This window comes from Musa acuminata, chromosome BXJ3-4 (genome assembly GCF_036884655.1).
Source record: "Musa acuminata AAA Group cultivar baxijiao chromosome BXJ3-4, Cavendish_Baxijiao_AAA, whole genome shotgun sequence".
In the NCBI taxonomy this organism is placed as follows: Eukaryota; Viridiplantae; Streptophyta; class Magnoliopsida; order Zingiberales; family Musaceae; genus Musa; species Musa acuminata.
In genome coordinates this window covers 49,040,235-49,065,414 of record NC_088352.1, presented here as the reverse complement: position 1 = coordinate 49,065,414, position 25,180 = coordinate 49,040,235, and the positions used below count along the sequence as shown (strand labels likewise).

At 42.6% G+C, this 25,180-nt stretch overlaps 4 protein-coding genes across 12 annotated transcripts; 1 reads left to right on the top strand and 3 right to left on the bottom strand.

Moving 5' to 3' along the window:
- The first annotated feature begins 3,071 nt into the window (after positions 1–3,071).
- LOC103982144 (ninja-family protein AFP3) lies at positions 3,072–4,832 on the top strand. Its single transcript, XM_009398965.3, has 2 exons — positions 3,072–4,227; positions 4,327–4,832. Exons 1-2 carry the CDS (start codon positions 3,699–3,701, stop codon positions 4,635–4,637), a joined length of 840 nt encoding a protein of 279 aa, XP_009397240.2. The 5' UTR covers positions 3,072–3,698; the 3' UTR covers positions 4,638–4,832.
- Positions 4,833–5,428: 596 nt separating this feature from the next.
- LOC135636185 (LRR receptor-like serine/threonine-protein kinase RPK2) lies at positions 5,429–12,174 on the bottom strand. 3 transcript variants are annotated; one of them, XM_065147802.1, is made up of 4 exons: positions 8,610–12,174; positions 7,934–7,970; positions 7,682–7,838; positions 5,429–5,961 (listed from the first exon to the last, which is right to left on the bottom strand). In XM_065147802.1, exon 1 carries the CDS (start codon positions 11,981–11,983, stop codon positions 8,630–8,632), a length of 3,354 nt encoding a protein of 1,117 aa, XP_065003874.1. In that variant the 5' UTR covers positions 11,984–12,174; the 3' UTR covers positions 5,429–5,961; positions 7,682–7,838; positions 7,934–7,970; positions 8,610–8,629. The 3 variants fall into 3 exon arrangements, with proteins under 3 accessions (XP_065003874.1, XP_065003875.1, XP_065003876.1); XM_065147803.1 differs by lacking the exon at positions 5,429–5,961 and adding an exon at positions 6,142–6,298; XM_065147804.1 differs by lacking the exon at positions 5,429–5,961 and adding an exon at positions 6,623–6,827.
- A 1,862-nt stretch (positions 12,175–14,036) lies between these two features.
- Positions 14,037–17,260, bottom strand: LOC135636552 (uncharacterized). The gene is made up of 5 exons (XM_065148312.1): positions 16,961–17,260; positions 16,388–16,850; positions 15,970–16,239; positions 14,457–14,968; positions 14,037–14,371 (listed from the first exon to the last, which is right to left on the bottom strand). Exons 2-5 carry the CDS (start codon positions 16,777–16,779, stop codon positions 14,358–14,360), a joined length of 1,188 nt encoding a protein of 395 aa, XP_065004384.1. The 5' UTR covers positions 16,780–16,850; positions 16,961–17,260; the 3' UTR covers positions 14,037–14,357.
- Positions 17,261–17,451: 191 nt separating this feature from the next.
- Positions 17,452–24,649, bottom strand: LOC103982148 (uncharacterized). Of its 7 annotated transcripts, none has more exons than XM_065148310.1 (5): positions 24,184–24,649; positions 23,991–24,056; positions 23,072–23,901; positions 19,911–20,350; positions 17,452–18,501 (listed from the first exon to the last, which is right to left on the bottom strand). In XM_065148310.1, the coding sequence occupies exons 3-5, from the start codon at positions 23,865–23,867 to the stop codon at positions 17,758–17,760; spliced, it is 1,980 nt and encodes a 659-aa protein (XP_065004382.1). In that variant the 5' UTR covers positions 23,868–23,901; positions 23,991–24,056; positions 24,184–24,649; the 3' UTR covers positions 17,452–17,757. The 7 variants fall into 7 exon arrangements, with proteins under 7 accessions (XP_065004382.1, XP_018680665.2, XP_065004381.1 ...); XM_018825120.2 differs by having other exon boundaries at positions 23,991–24,047; XM_065148309.1 differs by having other exon boundaries at positions 23,991–24,649.
- Positions 24,650–25,180: the final 531 nt, after the last annotated feature.

Genomic DNA, 25,180 nt, shown 5'->3' with positions numbered 1-25,180 from the left:
GAATGATGAAGCCGACGTCTCATATGTGATCAATAAGAGTTGTGACATAATGGTGTTGCTACAAACCAAAAACAAAGGGGTAAGCAACGAGAAACTAAAGGGACTAGCCATGACTTAACTTATTAGCACTTCATTGCAGTAGCATGTGTTGATCAAAACCTTCAATGGGGAATGGTAAATCTGCTTCATCACTCACAAGCATAAGGACCCCTTGCAGTATTGCTCTGTGGCTCCGCCATCTCCCCATATTTTTTGTCTCTCTTACAAACCCTCTCATCTTGGCTGTAATAGTATATTTGGGGTCAAATTTTTTGTCTATCTACAATTCTGTAAATGGTAGGGACTTGCCCTTACACAAGTCAAACATTAACCTTCGCCTCGATTGACAACTTGTGAACAATAGTCGGAGGAGCCAAAGAGGCCACCATCATGCCCGAAGAGAAACCATTTGCTTTTTTATTCAAAGATTGAAGGTCTATACCTACAAAAAATCAAAGCCACAAGGCTACACAGGTTAATTTTTTTAAAGTACAAAAGAAGTGAGAAGACAAGGTGTTTAGATCATACCTCGAAGAGTTGGGTTAAGACCCCACGTCGATAGCTAGTCCTCATCCATCTTCCACATAGACTCAAAAGAAGAGACTATACCTTTTAACCAAAGCACTTAATATGAGTCCTTGTCCGACAAGAAAGGAAGTATGTTATATGTGGAGTGTGCCAACCAGGCGAGATAGAACCGCCAATGTCGACCTGAACCTATAAGAAAGAAGCGCTCCTTCCAACTCTTATTGTTAATAAGACACCATTATCTCTAAAGCCCTTCTGAGTAGCCAGATGGTAGTTGTTTCTCCCCTTACACAATCGAAAGTAAGCAACAAAGAGATTACAGATTGGGGTAATAGCTGCATGTTAGTATTCCCCGATGAATACTATTAACTAAGTAGCACCATGAGCTAGGTGTCATCTATAAGGGCAACATTCTCTACCATTGAAAGTAAGACACTATCGCTAGGAGGAGGAAAAAAACGAAGTCCCACCTCTAGAGTGTTAAAAGATAAACAAAAGGACTTGAATATGGGTAGAATGGATGGTGACCAACTGAGGGACTTGTAGATCAACTCGATTGGGATAGAGCACTTGGTCTGCAAGTGATTTAGGAGTTGTATACTATTGAGTCTTTATCATATGTGCTTTTTATATACTCTGAGTCTCGAAGAACCTTTGAGTTCATGAGAACTAACACCCCTACTGAGGGGGAGGTTAAGACTTCCTCCACCCTTGAGTTTTCCAAGGATAGAGAGTCAACCTCCTTAACTATTCGGCGACCATGCTATTGGAAAGAGATGGTGCGAAAAAGGAAAGACATCCTAACCTGTAAAGGCGAAAGAATAGGATAATAGAAGATCGAGGTGTTATAGAGCCGATATGCTATTAGAAAAAACCTGCCATGGTAAGAGGCACAAATCAAAATGTCCTCGAGACGTATGAGTCGAAAAAACCCGACCTACATCAGAAGAAACCTACCATGGTAGGAGACAAAAAATAAAATATGCTTAAGACACGTGAGTTGAGAAAACCTGACCTCCACCTCTACTCGATGCATGGAGGTTGAGAAGCTCAACCCTTGCCTCATTCAAGGCATAAAGGTTGGGAAGCCCATCCCCCACCTTCACTTGAGGCATGAAGGTCGAGAAGCCTAACCCCCACATTCTCTAAAGGTTTGGAGATCAAAAAGTCCAACCCATGCCTTCTCCCAAGGTATGGAGGTCAGGAAGTCCGACCCTCGCCTCCGCTCGAGGTGGGTAACTATAGATGCCTGATCCTCGCCTTCACCTGAGGCATAGAGGTCGGAAAGTTTAAACCCCTCCTTTGCTAGAGACGGAGAGCTCAAGAAGCTTCATCCCCACGTTCGCCCAAGGCTTGGAGGTTGGGAAGCTTGACCCTCACCTCCACCTGAGGTGAGAAAGGTTGGGAAACCTAACCCTTATCTTCTTCCAAGGCATGGAGGTCAAGAAGCTCGATCTCTGCATTCACCAAGGCATGGAGGTTGAGAAGAGATGATAAGGTCGGGAAAACCTGACCTCATCCGACCAATGTGCATCCTTCAATGATACGAGAGATAGGTCGTTAATGGATCACCACCAACAATGCTAGGGAAAGGCAATCTCGGACAAACGTATCAGATGAACTCGTGTCAGATGAACTAGATATGCCACTCAATTGATAATAGATTGAAGATGTATAAACTTGACGTATTGAATGAAGAAGACGTTGCATTTCAAATTCTTCTCGCAAGAGCCCCAAAGTACGTCTTAATGGGGTGAGGAGATAAATGATAGAGAATACACTATTAGCTAATCGTTATCCAACATATAATCGTGATATTAAGAATAAAAAAAGATGAAAGTTACTCTATATTCATCATCGTGATCTGAACCTTTGCCTCTTACCCTTGTGGTGAATGGAGAAGCGGAACGGGACCCATCGATCCAAGCTATGGATCTCGCCGTTGCCGACCGTCGGTAAGAGAAGTAGCACTTTCTGTCCACGCGTCCGTCCTGCCGTAATCCACCTGAAGATCTGAAAGCAGCTACATGTCAATCTGTGCTGGATTCCCGCCAGGCCCGTTCACATCACACCGCGCTCCAGGTCGACGCGTGTCCTCGGGATTCGCTCTTGTGGTCGTCACGTCGCTCATGTCTCCGGCTAGATCTCCTGAAGAACCCTGACACCCACCACGACATGTCGTCGTCGCCTCTTCCCTGTCCCTCGCTTTGAACACGTCGTAATGTTCTGAGAATGACCCTAAGTGGTACGCTCCAGATCTACGCAACGACTACGTGTCGTGCATCGATACACTATAACTTCAGGCACACAGTCTAGCCAGGCATGGGTCCCACCGCTCTTCGCAAGTCACGAGGCTGGTAGTGAGAGGGTGCATCGTGAGCCGCGGAAAAAAAAAGAGAAAAAAGATATGAGTTAAATAGGGGCCCACGAGGATCGAGGTACCAGCCCCATGAAATGCTCGACACGTGCGCAATGGTGTCGACCAGCTGCTCAGCGGGGAGAAGAGCGGACGCGTGTCGGTGGGGGCACGGTGAGCATGGTACGGCTACCCTGTCGTCGCGGGCGCGCCTATCGTCTTGTCGCCGCGAACCATCCAACGTCGACGCGTGGCGGATGTCGCAGGCTCCGGGCAGGGCACTCTCGGGAACCCACACGATCGAAGACACCTTGAAACACCCTCCACCGTACCCCCCTTCTCTCTCAATCTCTCTCTCGTCGTCGTCTTCATCTCCACCGGGGTTGATCAAGCGACGGTCTCTCTTCTATTTCTCCATGATCGATGAAACACCGATGTCTGATCACAGGAAGATCCTCTCAGAGGGCTATTTCGTGGTCTGACCGATAGATTTCGCATGTTTTCTTGGGCAAAACCTGATCTTTGATCTGAAATAGGTGAGAATACGTGCGATTTTAGGGTAACTGTTGGGTCTTTCGTCGTGTCCGTTTCTTTCGATCGATGAAGAGGTTTTGGTTGGGGCACAACGATGTCCGAGGAATTGTCATGAGGCGTTATCATGGCTTCTTCGCTGGATTTCCCGAGTGTTTTTGTGGCAAAATTTGAACTTTGACCCGAAACCTTGTTGAGATCCGGCGTCATAAAGGAATACGCTGGTGTTCCTTGTTGGTTCTCCATGGAGGAGGAGGAGGAGGTCTCGTCTCCGGTACAGTGCTGCCCGAGGGATTTCCTGAGGCGTTTCGGGAGTGGTGGCGGAGAGGAGCTGACGGAGGCCAAGAGGGGAGAGCCCTCCGAGGTGGAGCACAGCCTCGGCCTCTCGTTGGGCGGTTGCTCCGGGAACGAGCCCATCGATAGGTGCACGGCCTCCGTGTTCCCTTTCCGGAAGGCCCTCCCTGAGGCTGTGGCGGCGGCGGCGGTGCCTGCGGATGCCGAGGAGCAGAGGAAGCGAAAGGAGCTGCAGAGCCGGAAGAGGAAGAGGTCGGAGAAGAGAGACAGGAAAGGTGATATTTTGGACGAGGAGATGGAGGACGGGCAGAGGCCATCTGCGGCGGCGAATGGCGTCGTTCCGCCGGCATTGGCGACGAAGCCCAGAGCTGGAATGGTCGACGGTTCCAAGTGCTTCAGGCCGGAAACGCAAGCATCCATCGGATCTCAGGGGAGCGGCTGCTCCGGCGTCTCCGAGTTCAACTGCGGGGCAAAGCAAGGTACAATGGTTTCGGCTTCTTGCATGTTTAGCAAGGAGAACATGGTGTGGGTTGGTTTTAGATTTCTAGTGCAGTAACAGTGTGTGATTTCTAATGCAGGCATAGAGGAAAGCAAACCCACGAAAGCAGTCAATGCTACTGCGATGAATGCTGGAAGGGTGATGGGAGACACGAAAGAGGTAGAGAGGGACATGATGCCATGCGTTTCTGCTACGGGAGATGGACCAAATGGAACAAGGATCGAAGGGTTCCTCTACAAGTACAGGAAAGGGGAGGATGTAAGGATCGTGTGCGTGTGCCATGGCAGATTCTTCACCCCTGCTGAGTTCGTCAAGCACGCCGGAGGTGGAGATGTGGCGCACCCACTCAGACACATTGTGGTCAACCCCTTCCCCTCGGCATTCCTGTAATGGGTTGGTCTTTTAAGACCTTCTCGTCATCCATGGCCATGGTGAGCGAGCAGATCTTTTATCTTCCTTCTCCCTTTTGTTATTAATTGAACTGCTCTCATTTGTGAGCTTCTTCTCTCTTACCAAGGTGTAATATGAGATTTCAAGCCACCAAGTAACTCCGTTGTTGTTGTTGTTGTTGCTTTTTTCTTACAACATCTCGGTAGACTGCTACAATGATGTCCCCTAAGCACCAAATCCAAGCAAAACCTAAGTAGATCTGTTTCCTTAACGGTTCTGCATCTGCAGGAGCATTGTGCAATGACAGTCGCCATATGATGTTTGACATCATAATTTGGCACCAACTTTATGCCTAATGTTCAAGACCTATCCATATATATATATAATATATACAAGGAGAGGCTTGTGAACATTTGAACCAAATGTTAAGATAAGTTAAGAATTCAAAGAATAAGAAACAAAAAAGAATTGCCATCATGAGCTCCATTTCAACATAATCCCTGCAAATTAATATGGAATTGATGGCTTTGTGCGTTGTCGGTTCTAATTCAGTTTGATGGTGCAGTGAACAAACTGATATGTGCAGCGTCAGTAAACCAACACCATAAAAGAATCCAAACACTGCGTAGGTTCATCTAAATATATCTCACGTAAAAGCTGAAGCCAATAAATATTATGATTTAAACATTCTTCAGATCATACCTTCCAGCACTCCTCAGTGGTGGAATCCTGACGATGCGACCTAGCAATAACACAACTCATAGGTATCAGCTTCCCATAATAGCAGTGAGTGAACCCACTATAACTCATCATCATCATCATCAGGTTAGTATTCGTGTCAGATTATAATTGTTGGAAAATGAAGAAAAAATTGACTCACGTCCTTGAAACAATAGCCTTTACACGAAGAACCCGTTGGTCTTCGGTGAGGCCATGTTCCATCAACAACAGCTGTGGCGGCAAGACCAACCCAATTATTCTACTGTGTCAAACATGATGATGAGTTCAACAGGCTTAACAATCATTTGCACAAGAATTCCAGAATATTGTAATATGTCATGACTTTTTATCGGCAAACTAAAGCTTACTGTCACGATCATGGACCGAGATGAGTGGGTTTGTGTCCTCCTGGCCTTGACTAACCTTTGAAAAGCATCTTTACTTATATAGCCCTGCAGAAGTTCCTCATTCGTATCGAGCAAGTAAAACTTGCTCGTAACAGGAGAACCATAACCTGTTATCAGGATATTTGCCCTGCAAGGCATAGCTGATAGATATATGTAAGGCCTGCAGCTGTCCCTTCGAGTAATTTCTCTCTTATTGCCTGCAGTAAGAACAATGAGGTCTTCAGAAATCATACTCAGTAATTCAGATTAAGCATCAATTCAAAATGGTTCCAAAAGATGCATCATTTTTGCTAGCATCATGTGAGATCAGTAAATAAAAAATATATATAACTCGCAAGCCCCTTGTAGTCTCCTTTTTGGTTTTTAGCATTCACTCACCGCAACATCTGCTTTTTATTTGTACCTTTACGCCTACAGTTGTCTTCCCATTTATATATAATTTGAATGATCGTGGATGAGAAACCCAAAAGATCCTCTAACAAACCCAAGTCTCTCACCAACCAGGCCAGAGGGATAAATCAAGACTTGGCTTATCTGTTTAATCATTAACTCTAGTTAATTCATGGTTGACAGGATCATCGACCAATTCAACAAATGACATGGAAACTGGAAACCGGAAACAATACCTAAAAAACTGTTAAAAGCAAGCAGATGCTTGCGCACATAAAATAACTGCTATACATATTAAAATGTGTAAAGCAACCATACAAGAATCATCATGCATAATTCCTCGTGGTGATTCACTTATCTTTCATTAATCAATAACCACACACGATTTTGTATGTAAAAGAGATAGGAAGCTTTTCTAATATATGGAGTGCATTTGAGGCTGTCTTTTCTTCATAAGTCAATAGATCAGAAGGTTCCTTGGGTCACAACAATAGCACCATAAAAATAATGGGAAACTAGCAGAAATCTTTGTTACAAATTAATAATTATTGGCATTAGAATATCACAACAGTTGGTATGGGTAGTTACCCTTACCAGCTGACTATTGCCTTTTTTTCTGAAAAGAGAATTACTTCATTAGATCACTAAAGCCGGACCAGTGTCCGAATACAACCTGGGATTGAAGTCAGAGCCCCAGGAGATAGTCAGCTCTTGGATTCTACCAAAAAAATGGCAAGATTTTGTGCTGCCACAGTTACATTTCTCCTAATATGACAATTTCACATAACAAAAATCATGAGCAGCCCTCAAAATGTCCTTGATTATAGACTGATGTGCCATGGTGGCTGGTTAATTCCTTTGATGAAGTTGATGATCTCCGGTGCGTTGAAGCGAATGATAAGCACCAGCTGACTACTGCTAATCAACCCTATTCTTCCGACAGTTTCCAATAGGTTCATTACAATGAAATCTTTGTTATCCAGAAGTATGTATCAGATTGGGACCATAATCAATCAAAACTAAACCGATTAGGACTAATAAAAGTCAGTAATCTGCTGAGACAAATTTCCACAACAAAAAAGAAATATTTGTTACCTACAACAAAGAATTATAAAAAAAGAATTCTAAGAAGGCCGAAGAAATAAGAAAGAAATAGGAGAGAAGAAAGGGACAAGGGCCTGCAGGCTAGATAACTAGTTTCACATACAATAGTTGTAAAGTATATGCTATTTTTTTAATCAAGAGACTTATATGTGATACCTCAAGTCCTAATAGCATAAGTATGCTAATATTTGTACATGTGGAACGGTAATCCTTTAAGCAAACCCATCTAACATTGATTTTATGAAATCATGATGCCAGAGGAAAGGTTTCTGTAACAATTTTTTTATTCTTCAGAAGTTCAGACAACTTAAAAATTGATTATATTTCTTAGAAGTCTGGAGAAGAAATAATTAAAAAAACATTTAATATGCCAAAAAGCAGATTTCAGCATCAGATAACATGACTAGGAAAATAAAAACATACCTTAATGATTGATCATATGGCAAAAGAACTCTCCATCAAATGCCATACCAGTGATATTACACTCAAGAAAACTCAGTTGAAACTCCATGACATTGCAACCTTAGAATAGCTCAGTTACTTCAACGGTTAGACGACGTAAAAGTATGTGATATATCACCTGTTGTCAAATTTAGAAATCTCCGTTATGATTTTTCAGCAACAATAAATAAAAAAATATTTAATAAAAATACCCAACAAAATGTGAAGTATTACCTCCCATATCATGCAGAACTTGTTCTTGGAGCAGAAGCTGCAATGAGATAAAAGTCATCATAAAGGAGTACGTGAAACTAAAAATCACCTGAATCAAACTGCAGCAAGACATAACTATTTCTGCACATTAGTTTTCTTAGATAGCGAGTATGTTTGCTCAATACGATGAATCTCAAACACTTCTCAGATACACATATAATTTAGCTAATGAAAATATCTAGGTCAGTTTCATCTTTGAAATCTGGCCAATAAAAGGTTCAGCATAAAACATATAAGTCACTCAGATTTTATAGAAATTCGTGTGCGGTTGCAATCATCTAGTTTACTAGCCAAAGTATTTTGAAATTTTGCTTTCTCCATTATTGACAGAGTCCAACAACACCTGCATTTGTTACCTGTACAACTTGAGGAAGAGATACAACAATGATTCACCTTCGAGAACTAAAAGTGCACAATTTCTGAGTATTTATAAGTTTCAAAAGATGAAGTTATGCAAATTTGATCAACCCTCTATTCAGCACTTGGATATTTACAGTAATAGCAAACTCAACAACAAACTGCTGAATGGGTAAACATGGGCAACTGAAAAATCAAAGTTTATGCTGCACAGACAGTTGCTACTTTTCATATCCTAGCTTGATGAATAATAGAATTGATAAACAATGAAGAACCATACCTCTCTTAAGCGTGTATATGTTAACCATGCCCATAATGTGGAGGTTGGATTTCCCTTAGCTTCTTAACAACTTGCTTCATTGTGGGCCTAATAGAAAGTGATTCAACAGTACACTTGACACCTAGGTGCAAAATCCCTACCAAATCATCATGCGGAGCCACATCCCACAGTCCCTCAGTGAAAAATTCGTGAGCACGGCCTTTTTGCAGCAGCATGCATGCCCAGGTAACAATATTGAAGCCATCACCATATGGAGAGAAGGAAGGATCCAATGCTTTTTTGTCTGAAATTAATTCCAACAGCACCACACCGTAGCTATATACATCTGCTTTATCAGACACTCGACAAGTCATTGCATACTCCGGAGCAACATAACCAAATGTTCCCTTGACACCAGTGGTCGCATGGGTTTCAGAATTTCCTAGAAGCCTCGCCAATCCAAAGTCAGAGAGATAAGCATTACATTCATCGTCCAACAGTATGTTGCTAGGTTTAACATCTCGATGAAGGATGCGGGGCATGCACTGATCATGCAGATGAACAAGTGCACATGCAATGTTTAAAGCAATCTTGTGAAGCATCCTCCAATCCACAGACCTTTTTGATCTTTCCTGTATAAATCTCTCTAAATTACCTCCTGGAAAATAATTATATATAAGAAACATCTCAGAGTCGCTAACATGGTATCCTATTAGGGTCACAAGATTAGGGTGCCGCCATCTCCCAAGGGTCTTGATTTCTGCATGAAACTGTTGAACACCTTGAAACCTCCCTACTGCAAGTCTCTTTATAGCAACCAGAATGCCTGGTGAAATCTCAGCCTTATATGTAGCCCCGAATCCTCCACTGCCAATGCAGTTGCTAGCATTGAAACCCCCTGTGGCTAGGACAACACTCTCATAGGTTAGCGGAACACCAATATCCACAAAAACAGTCACTTCCTTTCTTCCAGAAGCTCCAATGGGGGGCCTAGGTATGCACTTTCTTGCATAAATATAGAGAACAATTAGAGCTAGAATGACTGAAACGATGGCCGCAGCTGAAGCAACTGCAGCAATTTCAACAGAACTAAAGCCACCACTGCTGCTGTCATCTGAAGAGTTTCCTGTTGGTGAGTTGGTAAATGGTTGCGAACTCTGGCTGCTCCCCAGCAAATCAGAGGATGGAACAGAGAGAGCATAGATATGACAAGACTGGAGAAATGGATTACCATGAAGACTATCACATCTCAATGTACTGGCATTAAAAGGCAATGATCCAGACAAATTATTGAAGGAAACATTGAACCTAGAAAGTGATGCCACTTTAGCAAAAGCAGAAGGAATAATCCCAGAAAGATTGTTGTTGTTAAGTAAAAGGGTGGTAAGATTTTCCATCTTCACAAGATCACTAGGAATATAACCAGTGAGGGAATTTGATGAGAGATCCAAAACCTTGAGGGATTGCAACTGACCCAAGCCAGATGGGACATGGCCACTAAGATTGTTACCGGCTAATGAGAGATATTTCAAACTTTGTAACTGTTTAAGACTAGCAGGTATCTCACCCTGCAGCCAATTCCTACTTAAATCCAGACTAACAAGATTTTCTAGTAACCCAATACTTGCAGGAATTGTTTCTGAAATCTGATTGCTAGCAACTTTCAGAACCACAAGAGACCTGCATTTTGCACCTACTTCTGATGTAAACCCACCGGATATCATGTTGTCGCTGATGTCAATGATTAGGTGATTCACTTTGTTGCACATCCCCAAGGCAAAAGCACTAAGAGACCCAGAGAGATGGTTCCCATTAGCCAGAAATGCATAAATAGTCTGGTTAGCATGCCTATGATTGTCCACTGGTAAAGAAGGCAGAGTACCTGTAAAATTATTCCTTCCAAAATTGTGATATATGAAAAATTCACCAGCAGTTTCAGGAAAAGGAAAGGCAAGTCCACTGCGACTCTTATAAGCAAAGAATGAAGAATAAGACGAAGACAGGTCGTGTGCGGGGATCCGAGATGAAGGGCATTGCTCGTGAGTAGACCTTGGGATGGAGGCAGATAACTGATTCCCGCTGACATCAAAGACATCCATACAGGGCACAGGAAGCTCCTTGTCAAGGCAACCCACCAAATTGTTTGAGCTTAGATTAAGAAATCTGAGGTTTCGGCACTGGCCAAACACTTTAGGTACCATTCCTGTGAAACGATTCTCACCCAAGTTAACTGTTTCCAAGCTCTCACAAGAACCCCAGTTGCCAGGAATCTCCCCTTCAAACGTTGCCCTTGGTGCCCAAAGCACCCTAAGCTTCGGCAGAGCCGTGATGTTTTCAGCAAGTTTGCCTTGGAAATAATTATATTCATCCTTATCAACAGAATTTGAAGCTTCATCATCCGACATGGGATGATGTAGATTCAGAAGAACAAGGACAGACAATTCTAAGCAGTTCCCCAGCTCTGCAGGTACGAATCCATTCAAACGGTTCCTGGAGACATCTAAAACTTCAAGCTTGCTCAATCGCCCAAGCTCAGAAGGAATAGAGCCATCCAAAAGATTGGAGGACAGCAACAGAACACGCAGCTTGGCGCAGTTGCCTAGTTTGGTTGGAATGCTTCCGACCAATAAATTTCCAGACAAGTCCAAAATCTGAAGACTACGGTACCCATAGCCAATCTCCTCAGGAATCGATCCTCCGAGACGATTAAAAGAGAGATACAGCTCTCTTAGTTTGGAAAAACCATTAAGAAACCCTGGAATCGTTCCATTGATCTGGTTGCCGGATAGGTCTAGGGTCTCTAATTCCACACATCTCGAGAGGGAGGGAGGGATCTCACCTTGAAGCAAATTGGACCCCAGATTTAGCACACGCAACTTTCTAGGGAAAAGCGAGGGAAGCCTACCAGAGAACGAGCTACTCTCGAGGTCAAGCACTTCCAGGTTCTCCAAACCCCAGACCTCGCCAGGGATCACGCCATCAAAGCCATGGAACGGCAAGGACAGCACCCTTAGGTCGGAAAGATTCCCGACGGCGGAGCTCAACGTTCCCGCCAGCCTTCGTCGGGGATCGCCGCAGCTCCGACGATACGGGCCGGACCGGGAGCAGGGAAGAAGAAAACCGCCATCTTTCGCGGAGATATTGAGGGAGACGACCCGGGACCGGTCGTCGCAACCGACGCCGGGCCAGGAGCAGTGGTCGGGGCCGGGGCCCCAGCCGCGGAGTAGCCCGGCGGGGTCAGCCGAGACGTGGCCCTTGAAACCAAGCAGCGCGGATCGCTCCGCTCCACGAGTGTCCAGATCGGCTTTGTCGCCGAAGGAAGCGATGGCCATCAAGAGGAGGAGGACGACGAGGAAGGAGGAAGCAAGAGTTCTCCGGCGTGGTGGCATCGGCATTTCGGCGAAAAGCCTACAGAGGAGGAAGAGGGCGTCGAGGTGGCAGAAACCTACAAACCTAACCCTAACCTTACATGGATGGAGGTGGAGGAGGAAGAAGAAGAAGAAGAAGAAGAAGAAGAATTCTTCGTAGCTTCTTCGCTCTTATTTTCCTTCATTCCGCTGATGAGTTTACGTAAAGTTGCGATTTATTTGTGGTTCGTTCCACCGAGAAAATTTGCTCGTGCTGCTTCTTCCACCATTCTCCGCTGCGGGTCCCCGGTGGGACAACGCCAGAGGATCAGCTGCAAGCACGGAACAGCGACGAAGAACAGAGTGATCGTGCAGTTGCAGAGAACTTGGTGGAGCCCGCAAGCAAATGACGTGAAGTAACATAAATGGTGGAAAGGGATGTCACCTGCCAAGCAAAGGGAGAGGAAAGAGGGGTCGGTGGGGCCGACTACGGTCAAACCGCGCATCAGGCAGTCAAGGAGGCGGCTCAGTCAAACCGGTCCACACTTGGTAGCGGGTGCCGACGTGGGCCGTGTTCGCACCACATCAGCCGTTCGTGACTTTGAATCGCTGATGATTGGCTCCGTCCCACAAACCGAAACCTAAAGCATTAATCATCCAATAATTACTTTAAGTAAGAGTGGAATGAAATTAAGCGTTAACAGGTACCGTATTTCCATCTAATATTGAAATGTATAAATTGTAGGAAAACAAGAGCTTAAATCTGGTCTTGCAAGAAATATATTTCTTTTATCAGAAAAAAAAAAAAAAAAGAAAGAAAACTCTTTTTGTTCCAAAAGAAAAGATCAGTCTAAAATCATTTCTTCTCTATTTTCTTGTCAAGGGTAACATAAAAGCTATGGCCTTCGTTTATTCATCTTCTTATATCTTTGATCGGTCGAAGAAAAAAAAGAGAAGATGATTATCGAGACGAATAAGTCAAATTCCAATTTCATTTCTTCAGTCTTGGTTTTGCTCAGACTATTCTCCTATATGATGATGATGATGATTGAGAAGAGGTAGAAAGAAAAGAGCATTTAAGTCGGTGGAATGGTCATGTGGACAAGGCACACATCATCGACACAAGGGTGTCACATCACATATACTGGCTGCATCATGTGCGACGCAGTGAGTCCATGGAAAGACCTGTGACTTGTGACCACTTCCAACCTCGGAATAGTAGTTCTCTTTTCCTCCCAACACGAGGTCGGGCGAATGCAGACAAGACGAGGGAGACCCAATGTTCGAGAGACTTACTTGTGGAGGGACTCGAACCAGAGAGGAAATAATAAATGTTTGTGGTTGAGGTTATGTGGGATGCGGCTTCTGCAGCCAATTACTGCTTCCACAAGGGAAAGAGTCCAACACAAACCGGTGAAGATGTGGCCCTGCCAAGCACAAAAGAAAAACAAAGACTAACACCATCCATCCGGAGAGCTGCTGCAATTGTGGCACACAGTTGAGATGGACTGGCATCAAATGTTCTGCAAATCAAATTCAACTGGAGTCATAGTCATGAACTTGCGATGTGATCATGGCTTTTCAAAATGTGATCAACTTACAATGATGACAAGTCATACCTTCCCCAACTGTTGCTTGTGAAATCTGGAATATTAAGCTGCGGTCAAATGAATGTTAACCTTACCTGAATTTGCCGAAAAGATCTGCATTTGGTAATCCATTATGCTAATAATCTCTGCATCATGTTCAAAATTTACCAAAGAACAGATCGAAGAAAAGCATTCCTTTGCTGAGGTAGAAGAATGAAACCATGCAGCATGGAGGTGGTGTCCAATGCAAAGTGGAACCAGCATGTCTAAATTAAATGATGACATCTTCTTTCAATTAAATGGTGATATCCACCACCAGACATGTCCAATGTCATTTCAAAAACATCCAAATTTAGTTCATTAGCACTTGATGATCGGCATAACAAAACTTCATGAATACGCAGGATACACCAAGTTTCATACCCATCGCCGGAAGAAAACTTGGATTTTTAACTACAACAGTGAAAACCTGGAACGGTCACTTGAACGGATGAACATGCATACAAACTTACAAGGAAACCGAAAGCTTATTGGAAGTTGCAGTCAGCCTTGCAAATGTCTACAATTATAAACTGAAAGCTTGCAAGTAATCTACATCAATTGAGTGTTGTTCTTTCTATCAATCCTGTAATATTACCCACATGCACCTTATGATACAGTTATTAAAGCAATTAAAGTAAGCATATTCTGAAATGGCACTCGCCCAGAAAGGATTCTTCCAAGTATCGACCATTCATAGCTCACCAAAAGTATGAAGAATCAATTCCTCATGATTAAGTAGGTCAGGAACCCCAAAGGATCTCTATCACACATAACATGGTGGATAACTTGTTCTACCTTATTCCACCTGTAAAGCAATGCAAGAGTCTGTAAGCAGAGACCATTAAGTAACTGTTAATCAGACAGATCAAACAAATCAAGAAAAGCTCAACCTTGAATTGACTCAGGAATTGTACAGGTTCTTCTATTATGCCCGATCTGGTTACATCTAGTACAATGCAATGCACGCACTTCCTTAGACTGATGCGGCTGGTAACCTCGTTTCTTTCTAGGAGGATCATCTAAATCGCTCCATGTTTGAATTTCTTCATTGTTGTTATCCATGATATGCTCGTAATCATTATCCGCCAGAACCATATCCCTTCCTGGCTCATCATGTAACTCTTCCAATGCCTTCTGCCTACCAAGGAAAGCCCTCTTGTATGTAATAAGCACCCCATACTCACGATGAATGTCATTTATAATTTCTCTCGGTTTGTAATTTCGATTTTGACGGAGCTTATCTCTTATGCAATTGGCGATCCACTTTGCAGTTGCCTGCCTGTGACCAGCATCATTTGATCTTATACAAGTGTGCTCTGGTGTCAGGGTCCTTATTCTGAATGTGCTGACCTGTGGGAGCTTCGATGCATGGACCCGCCATGTACATCCTTCTGCAGCACACCTGCCAAGATAACCAAAATACTCGCTTTAATCAACATCGTCGATACCAAAAATGCACAAAGCTACAACCAGATGAAGGACTAAGTTACTCGATGAATACAGGACCAGTGTGTTTTAGTAGATCTGAACAAAAAAGTAGTAATTTGTAAGTCACGATTATTTGGGGTTGGCTGCATGGATGGTGGATCATTTACCACCAGTGAAAACTGTTGAGAGCAATACATTGTTCTAATATGTGAAAAAAGAAAATTGTGCATCCATTTCTTGGTCACATGTGATATAGATCACATGACAATTTTGAAACTACATGCACGTAGAGTGTGTTGAATGAATAGCGCTAACAACATTTTGACTAAACGGACAAGCATTGGCTTTGGGGATTATTTTGAAGAACGGGGATATGGTTCAGTAGAGAGATGAGCAGTCTGTTTGTCTTCTGATCAGATCTGTCCAAGCAGCCTATGCTTTTGCATCCAGGAAAGCACAATAAAGCTACTGATAACAATGTAGAAAAACACGTACAAAAAAAAAACAATGGCCTTTCCTCTTTTACCATTATTTTTATGAATTTCCCATATGAATTATCTCCAAGGGGAGACAGGGAACATGAGATAGCGGTTTGAAGACCAACGCCAAGTCCAACCTCTGGTGACTCCAAAGTTCTGAATGACAGGATTGAGGATTAACTCCAATTGCTCAGACAAACTGTCTTTCCTTTCTATACCATCATAAATGCATGACACCCTGACTTTGTGTTAAGACTACCTAGCTCAGGACTTGCAAACCAACACAAAAATGGATGTATCATGAATTGTATTCTTAGATGATCGTATCTTCACCAAACTTCATGGATGCCAACTAACTGTCTTTATGAATAGATCAACTGAAATTGATATTATCACAAGGAGATATCTCGATACAAAAGCACGGTTGCTCGTGCATTAGAATTGAGTTAATAGTCACAAAACCAAACTACTGACAAATCAGGAAGTCGAGATCAACCTTGCTGTGACACGACGCTGGTCTGACCGGATCATATAAAGCTCAAAATTTGCAGCAATGGCAGCGCTAGTGAGTGCATTGCGAAATGTCTGCACATCCTGATATTCTTGACCAACAACTAATGACTGAGAGTCTTTCCTGAACATCTCACCCGACATGCTTAAGCCGACCGGCGGATGCCTCGCATAATCTCTTCCGGAGGATGCCACTGAAGTACTCGGACCATGCTGGCCGATGAGCGGCCCTTCCGCGATCACAGTTGCTGTCTCTCTGCAGTTTACTCAATCTGATTAAGCCTCAAAACTTGCACAAGGACAAGGAACAACAAGATGAACAACTCAAGAAGCTATCTTATTTCGGACAAAACTTCTTACAAAACATAACCACAAGCATAATCATGGATTCAAGAGGTCAATACCTGAGGGTTTCTGCGATATCAGCTTCTGATGCAGGCTCCCTATAGACAACAGCAATCTCGTCATCGGAATGCTCACTCTTAACAATGAAGAGGAAAATTGGGATCTTTCTGTTGGAATCGAACTCCTCCATCATATTCCTCACATCATTATCATTCTCGACCGAGATAAGTCGGGAGTCGAGACCGCTGTCGGGGAGCTGAAATCTGACATCCAGGCAGCGGGGATCGACATCGCAGAGTTCTGACATCTTCGAAATAAACGTCCGGAAGCTCGCCGACCGATCGATCGAGACCAGCCTAGTCTTCCCCCCAACATACAACGACCTCCCATGTTGGTTCACGAAGTCGCCGCCGAAGCTACAGAGCAGCTTCGCCTTCTCACCGGCCACCATCGCCGCAGCCCTAGCCCTAACCCAAGTCCCCGAAACCAAACCCCAGATTCCAAGCCGAGCGTGGAGATCCACTTCCGATTCCAGTCATTTCACATTGACAAGAACCGTGAAGAATACGCAACTTTGAATCAATTGAGCGAACCGAGAGCACGAAATCGGGAGAGAGAAGATCGAGAATTACCAGTGAGAGAGTAGCTCCCGGCGGAAGATCTGTTGCCGGCGTCGAGATCTCAGCGGAGTGTCGTTGTGGGTGAGGGAGGGGAGGGGCATTTGGGGAACGGTGGCCGCCGTGGAGTGATAACGAGGGGTAAAGTTTGCGGGGTCATTTACGTAAACCGCCGACTTCACGGGGACAGAACGGGAACTACGTGTTAAATGGTTTTCTCTTGCTCCGGCCTGTCAGGGGCCGAATGGGAACGATGTTAAAAAGGAGAAGGTGATATTATAAGGTCGTGCAGGGAAGGGAAGTTGGAAGCTTTCTAGGGTTTGAGAATTGGGGCTTTCAGGGGATGGGAGGCTATATAGATCTATCAATTCATTCCCAACAGATTCAATACATAGTTCCTTCGCAACATTGCCAAACTACAAATTAGCTTAATGTTCAGATCTAAAATGACAAATAACAAGTATCTGCAATCAAACCGAGTGATCACAAAGAAGAACAGAAAACACTGAATCCAACTCAGTTTAGATCTGTACTTTGGCGCAATCCAATTGCTATGTTACACTGAAAAGATAACTTACTTTTGTTGTAAGATGTGCTCAGATTACACTTTTCTGGGCTTGATGACAAAAAAAAAAGGTATATCTGTAACAAAATGAAGAACAAAAGAAAGACCGAGTTGTATAGATCCAAAATGAATGAGGCTAAGTATGTATGGGGAAAGGAATGGCAGGTTAAAAGATAAAAGACAGGTTAAATATTCGATTATTAATTACCGACCGTTGCACTTTATTCGATGGGCAACAGCCTTCGAATTAATCATCCATCGAAAAGAGCATTCTTTGAGCATTTACTACAATAGTCGAGCCTTGCCTTGTTCTCTCCATAATTTGTTCGATTAATGTCTTCATTTCATCATCATCATCATCTTCGTATGCTGTGTATATCTCATGAGTGACATCGGGTTCCCTTTTCTTCAGATTCTGCTCCCACGTGGGTTCGCTTCCACGATATTTTGGTCCTTCCATTCCCCATATTAAACTTCGATCAGATGACGGTAAGCCATATTGGAGTTCATTATCGGAATTAGTTGTGGACGGCAGCTTCTCCTCCGTGGTTGCAACCCTCATGAACTCTTCATAAGCTTCGTCGTATGCATCCAGAGCATCTCCAGCAAGGTTTAAGCAAAATGGCCGAGAGAAAGCAGTGTCTGCGGTGAGATCCATTGGGCTGTCCTGGTTGGAGGAGGATCCCATGTCGCTGCTTGAGAAGGCTCTTCGTGAGACGTGTTCGGATTCTACCAACTGGAGTTGTTTCTGGGTTTTCTGAAGTTCTATTTCTAGCTCTTTAATGCGTTCTTCTAGTCTGTGTTGGATCACTTCGTACAATCGCAAGCTAAGCTCTCGTGGTGAAACCGCATAGTTAAAATTGTTGGTATAGTTTGTGGATGCACTCTTGCTGTCACTTGCATTATCAGCATACTCCTCAGATGCCCCACCCGGAAGCAGATCTGCTTTTAGGTCCCCATGTACCACATCGGCTATCAGGTCTGGATCAATCTGTAACATGACATATTCCAAACATGAGCTTAGAAAAGTATGGAGTGTGCCCCATCAAGCTACGCTGACTGATTCATACATATTGGAAAATCAAATGGCCAGACATTGTCAAAAAGAGCAGAACAACATAAACATCATAAACAAAAATGCATCTAAAATCACAATATAAACTTCTAACATACACGATACCTAATTGTATCATTAACAGTCCCAGGCATATTTAGAACACAAATGAGAACATTGGAAAATATTGTTATGATCAAGGATTTTAATTTTGAATAATACCGCCTATACCGGGCGATATGAACCGATCCGTTAGCAGACCGGTACATGGACTGTCCGCTACCGGGCGGTAGCATTGATCAGTGACGGAGAAGAAAGAAAGGGAGAAGAAAGAAAGTGAGAAGAAGATAACCTGGAGATCCAACACAACGACGAAGCCTTGGCGATGTCACGAGGAGAAGCGATTTCTTCTCCACAGCAGAAGAAACCAAGTGAGGCGACGCCTTTCTTTTTTTTTCACGCAGGGAAACCGAGCGACGTCGCCTTGCCCTTTTCATTTTTTTTTTTTTACGTGGGGAAACCGAGGCGACGTCGCCTTTCCCTTTGCGCGGGAAAACCCTCCCCTTTCCCTTTTTTTTTTTCCCCACGGCTCCTCACGTGGTATACCGAGCGGTATACTGAAATGTACCGCTTAGTATACTTATACCATACTGTACCGAACTGAGCTCGAAACTCCGATATGGTACGAAATTACAAACCTTGGTTATGACATTATTCATGGAGCCTCGTAGTTGTGCATTGTGACACAAATTGATAACAATGGTTGAGGCATAAGATTTTGTTTACTAATTTATAGACAAACAATTTTCTTATGTGATGAACTTACAAAATTCAGCCATAAAGATACAAGGCACGATCAAAAGCATTTCTCAAAAAAGTATGTCCAAAAGCATAAATAGAACATCATAACAAGGATGCTTAAATGAGCAGAAAGCAGATAATCAAGAAGATCATGTTCTCATGTTAAAGTTCAAGTAATATTAATGTGTGAATAAACTTCAACATATTGTCATTTGAGTAGGTAACATAACACTCTGCAGTTTATAAAATTTAGTGGCTACAGAAACTTTGAATTCAGCTCCAACAAAGCGGAGAAAGAGAACACTCGTATCAAATTTAAGGATCACATAATGAAGAAAACATTATTCTAAGGGAATGATTGATCATGGAAGAAATGGAAAGTAATAGAAACAAAGATGTTGCACCAAATGTTATCTAAAGATGTACAAGAAAATATTCCTTCTTCATACGAAGATATTACCATTTCAATGACTAGATGGCAAATAAAATTTTCCTTTTATTTACAAAGTTCAGGATCACAAAGAATAAAGGAATTTTGGCCTTACCTCATTAAATGTTGACATTTCTCCATTTAAACTGGAAGCTATGTTCAGTTCCAGCCTCTCGAGCTCTATCTCAAGTTCTGCTTCAATCTTACTCCTTGAATCTTCCTTGGGCAACAGCAGCAGGTTGTGCTCATTGTTTTGGGTGAGAAAATAAGATGAAGAAACTTGAATCCTGGAAGATTCAGTAGTTTCTATTTCAGCAATGATATCACTTGGTTCCTGGCACCCACAAGCTTCATCAGCAAGCTCTTTAACAATTATGGATTCTTTCATCTCCAACTCCTCTTCCAAATCTTGAACCAAATTTTCTGAGCTCTTCAACATGTTGTTTAACTTCTCTATTTCTTTTCTATTTGATAGTATAGCAGATACGAATCCGAGGCTGACTCCAACAGAAAAGATATGCATCCCATCAAGTGAACCTGGAAAGACTATATGTGCTGAATAAAATGACCAAAAGAACAAAAATTGCTTTTAACTGAGAAATTATTTGGAAGTTGAAGCAATTAAAAGATCTTGGAAAATTGTAACAAAAGGAATACAATATATTATCTTAGGACTTAAATAATAAATGAAAACATTTTTGTAAGATACATCAACAGCAATAGATGACAATGCTGGTTTTGCAGCAAAAGACTTTCAAAGGAAATTAATGATAATTGCCAAACTGACATACTGTTGCAGCTTATTCACAAGACGATTAAACATATTGAATTTTTCTTGTCAAAATAGATTTGTAAACAACTTGGATAACAATTCAGATTGCTACTGGAATGTAACAATGTTAATAAATGTAACACTACTAAATATAAATGTATATTCTTCATGAACTGAACTGACAATAAAAAAATTCCAATTTCATTTATATTTTCTTATGCTTTATCATGTCATGTAGTGTTTTGATTTAAATGATCATTATAACTGATTATTCAATATATGGTCATGATAATTATCACTAATTGTTCAACAAATTCAACTGATAGATACAAGTTAATTATCCAAAATAGTTTATTAATCATTATAACTGATTGGCCTCATGGTTAATGGCCAAAATCCAGACCCATCATATTGTTCATAAATGATGAGCATCATTTATAGTAAATGAAGCTAGAAGGCTGAAAGGAAAGAAGGTAACAGTGGTAGTCCTAGGAAGAAATCAAGAAGAGAATAAAACAAAATAATGAAAGGAAATTAGCCACCCAAAGACATTTTCATTTGAGAAACATTCATGACAACATTAATTGACAACTCTTCTGCAGAGAAGGATATATCAGGAATCAGAGAAATCCTTTTTGCTATACCGACCAGCATTTACTGGTTTGGGCATGAAGTTCTACACGAACCCAACCCATTTCGGGCAGTCAGGTCTGGTCTGTACTAAGAGAAAGGCTATAACCCTAATCGTGAATTGCAAGACCTCAACACCCACTATCTATTGTGTGCAAGAAACTCGCCTGCCACCATCCGTCGCAGCCTACCTCACCCTCTACCCACTGTGCACCACCAAGCAGGTATGCTCCTCTTATCTTCTTCCTCTGCCGCCTTCTGTTCTTCCTTTCTCTTCCTCCTCTTTCCTATTCCTCCTTCCTATAACCCTAATCGTGAATTGCAAGACCTCAACACCCACTATCTATTGTGTGCAAGAAACTCGCCTGCCACCATCCGTCGCAGCCTACCTCACCCTCTACCCACTGTGCACCACCAAGCAGGTATGCTCCTCTTATCTTCTTCCTCTGCCGCCTTCTGTTCTTCCTTTCTCTTCCTCCTCTTTCCTATTCCTCCTTCCTCATCCAACTCCCCTTCACCACATCCTCCTCTTCCCCCCCTCCTCTTCTTCTTTCCTCTTCCTCCTTCCACTTCCTTCACTGCCTCCTCTTCTTCTTTCCTCTTCCTCCTTCCTCTTCCTTCACTGCCTCCTCTTCCTCCTTCCTCCATCATCACCTCTCCTTCATTCATCTTCCTCCTTCCTCTTCCTTCACTGCCTCCTCTTCTTCCTTCCTCTTCCTCCTTCCTCCATCATCACCTCTCCTTCATTCATCTTCCTCCTTCCTCCTCCTCCTTCGCCTCCTCCTTTTTCTTTCCTCTTCCTCCCCGCTTCCTCCACCACCTCCTCTTCTTCCTCCTCCTTCCTCTTCCTCCTTCCTCCACCACCACCTCTTCCTCTTCTTCTTACTATTCGAGTCTTTGGTATATCCCAATGGTACAAGGTTACCGTGATACAAGACTGCAACCCTTATTTGGCATCATATCAACCAACATCTATTTTGACAACAAGTCATGTCCTAGAGGTTCTAGAACACCATCTACATAATTAGTAGTCCCTTATACGAAATACAGTTATTTCACTCTAAAAGACAAGCAATAAATGTTATAATAAGAAGGCATTAAAAAATGGTTAAAGCATTAAGAACTTTCACATCTGCAGACAATAATGGCAACAGTTGATCTAGAAAGAATTAAGCACAACAGGATTTCACATTTTTTATATGCTTCAGAGGACAATTCTTAGGCTGCTGTATATAGTCAGGCAATCACCAATGACATCCACTCGGAATCAAAATATATCCAGTATTTCAAACTAATTGATGGAAGAATGACACGATGAGATGCAAATCTGATAAGTACGTAATACAGTTTGCAATGTGGCAATCCAGGTCAGGATTAAAAGAAGTCTGGAATAGAAAATATACAGAGATCATATTAAAAAGTTTGACTTCTGTAGACAAGATTTAAAAAGAACTAAACATGATAGAACTTTCCATTTTAGTAATCTTTAAATTGAGAAATTAACAAGGCCGATGTATATACTCAAGCAATCATTGATGGCATCCACATGGAATAAAAATAAAAGTATCCAATGTACCTTCAAACTAATTGTCAGAAGAATTATATGTTGAGATGGACATTTGATAAGTACATAATACAGCATGCAATGTGTTAAGTAGATCTAGTGTCGAAAACAAATCAGAGATACAAGCATAGTACCATATACTATTTCTTCAAAGTTTCAATGTTGCTTCACAACCTAAACAACTTCCTAATAAGTTTTACTGTTATCTAAATATATTCCTCAGCTACTTAAGTAGATCTAGTGTCTAAAACAAATCAGAGATGCAAGCATATTTGGTACAAAAACACATGAAGACATGGTGTCTTAATACCTTTCTGATGACAGCCCCTGCATGATCTCTGGGAGTTGAAAGACTCTAACTTTTCATCTGGTGTCTCCCTACTCTTTCGTTTTGGTGTCCTCGGCTCAGGAAGAGATGAAACACCCATCACTCTCTTCATATTCCTCTCCTGTATTCCATTTCCAAAAGGTATATCCATATCTCCAAAACTAGATTTGCTGATTATCTTGCTCCCATCTGTTATGACAAATGGCCTCAAGGCTGGAGCAGCAGGAGAAGGAAATGAACTAAAAACAAACTCTTCAAATTCAAAGTTCTCGCTGTAAATTTGAGGAACAAGGCAGTTCTCCAAGGAAGAAAGGGGCTTAATTGAGTGTTGGCGAGGGCGCCTGGTTCTAAGAGAGCTTCGACCTCTACCACATGAATGACCCAGACTAACACTCAGTGGAGAGAACTCTGCAGATGAGTTATACATGAAACCATCCATGTCATACCTACAGTTCTCAGAACACTTACCATTTGCCTTCCCAGTTTCCTCACCTGTCGAATAATTTCCTTTTCTGAAAATCCACGGCTGCAAACTCAGAAGAGAACCATGGTCCCTCACATACCTACCTGAACTCATAAGGTTATCTCCATTAACACTACTACCGGAAGCCATTCCCTCAAATGAAGAATCAGTTCTTGACCCCACAGATCTTCTGGGGGTGTTGCAAGGAACCTTATCTTCATTGGAAGAAGCATCTTCTGTGGCTTGCTTACAGATTAATCTCCGAAAAATACTGCCTCCAGATTCAACTCTCTTGTGATTGGTCTGCTTATCCATTTAGAAAACTAGCTTGAATTGTCTCATGAAAGAACTGAAATAAATGCTTCTGATAAGATATTCTCCTCCCTATTTACCAAATAGTGAGACAATGCTGAACTAAAATTGCTCGACACCACTTACTGCACAATTTCTGCTCCTTGCTTGAAGATAAAACATCACCGAGCAAAGCTTCCGGACCTACAAAGTCTTATCCTTACCGTTCAATCAGATCTCCAAAGCAAGAGACTAGCTAGATGCAAAAAGCTCATGAATCCATGCCAAAAGAAAACAGCCCCGAAAACTAAAAATTTGAAAACGAGAGAGCACCACACACCTCAAGCAACATTACCACGGCACTTCAGAACCCTAAAACCCAGATTGCCGATAATGAACACCACAACAATAAAAATATCAGATCTTTAGGGCAAATAATAAGCAATCAACCAATCCAGCACCGACCCTTCTGCCGCCACCATCAAAGATTCAATTTTTCCGCCGGAAAACGATCCATATAAGGAGGAAAAGCCGATCTTGGCGCAGAAAGAAGCCGCCGATGGAAGAACCCGACCACAACAGAGCAACCAGCGGCGCTCCAACTTAAAAGAGAACAAGGAGAAAGGGACCGAAAGAGAGGGTTGGGCTTCCGAAAACGGGGGATAAGAACCCAACACCAACCAACCTAGCAATGACGGCCTGGAAACCCTCCGAAAACCGCACCCGTCTTTTCCCTCGCGTCCAAAGAGGAACTCCAATCCCCAACCAAGAGAGGGCGAGACTGAGACACACAAAGAGAGAGAGAGAGAGAGAGAGAGAGAGAGAGATTTGCTTCAATTATTCTTCTCTCTTTTTTATTCTTATTTTGATGTTCTTTTTTGCGTTTGAGATTGAATAATAACTTCGGTACCCTTCTTCGTTTACACGTTTTCTGCATTTGCGTTATTATTGGATAAAAAATGGGGCCCACCTGGTTCCCAATGAACAGGTACGGAAACGGGTATTAAAAAAGCGGGTGGAAAAGGTCTTTCTTGTTGAGATTCCCGATGGGACCGCGGGGAGGAGCTTCCGAGGCCCAACTGATCTCAGCCATCGATGCCTCATCTTCGCCGTTTGAGAACGGCTAGGATCCCATGACCCGCGGCCACCCAAGGTCGTGTCCATGGGAATCAAAATATATTAGGCAATTAGTAAATAAATATTATTGTGATGGGGAGGAAGGATGTTGGATGTCGATCGATGTGGGCCGTATGATGCATCAAATCTGAAGCAGAACAGACAAAAGCTGGGGTTAAAAGGTTATGGCTTGTTGAGCGGAAAACGACTTGTTCTTGGTT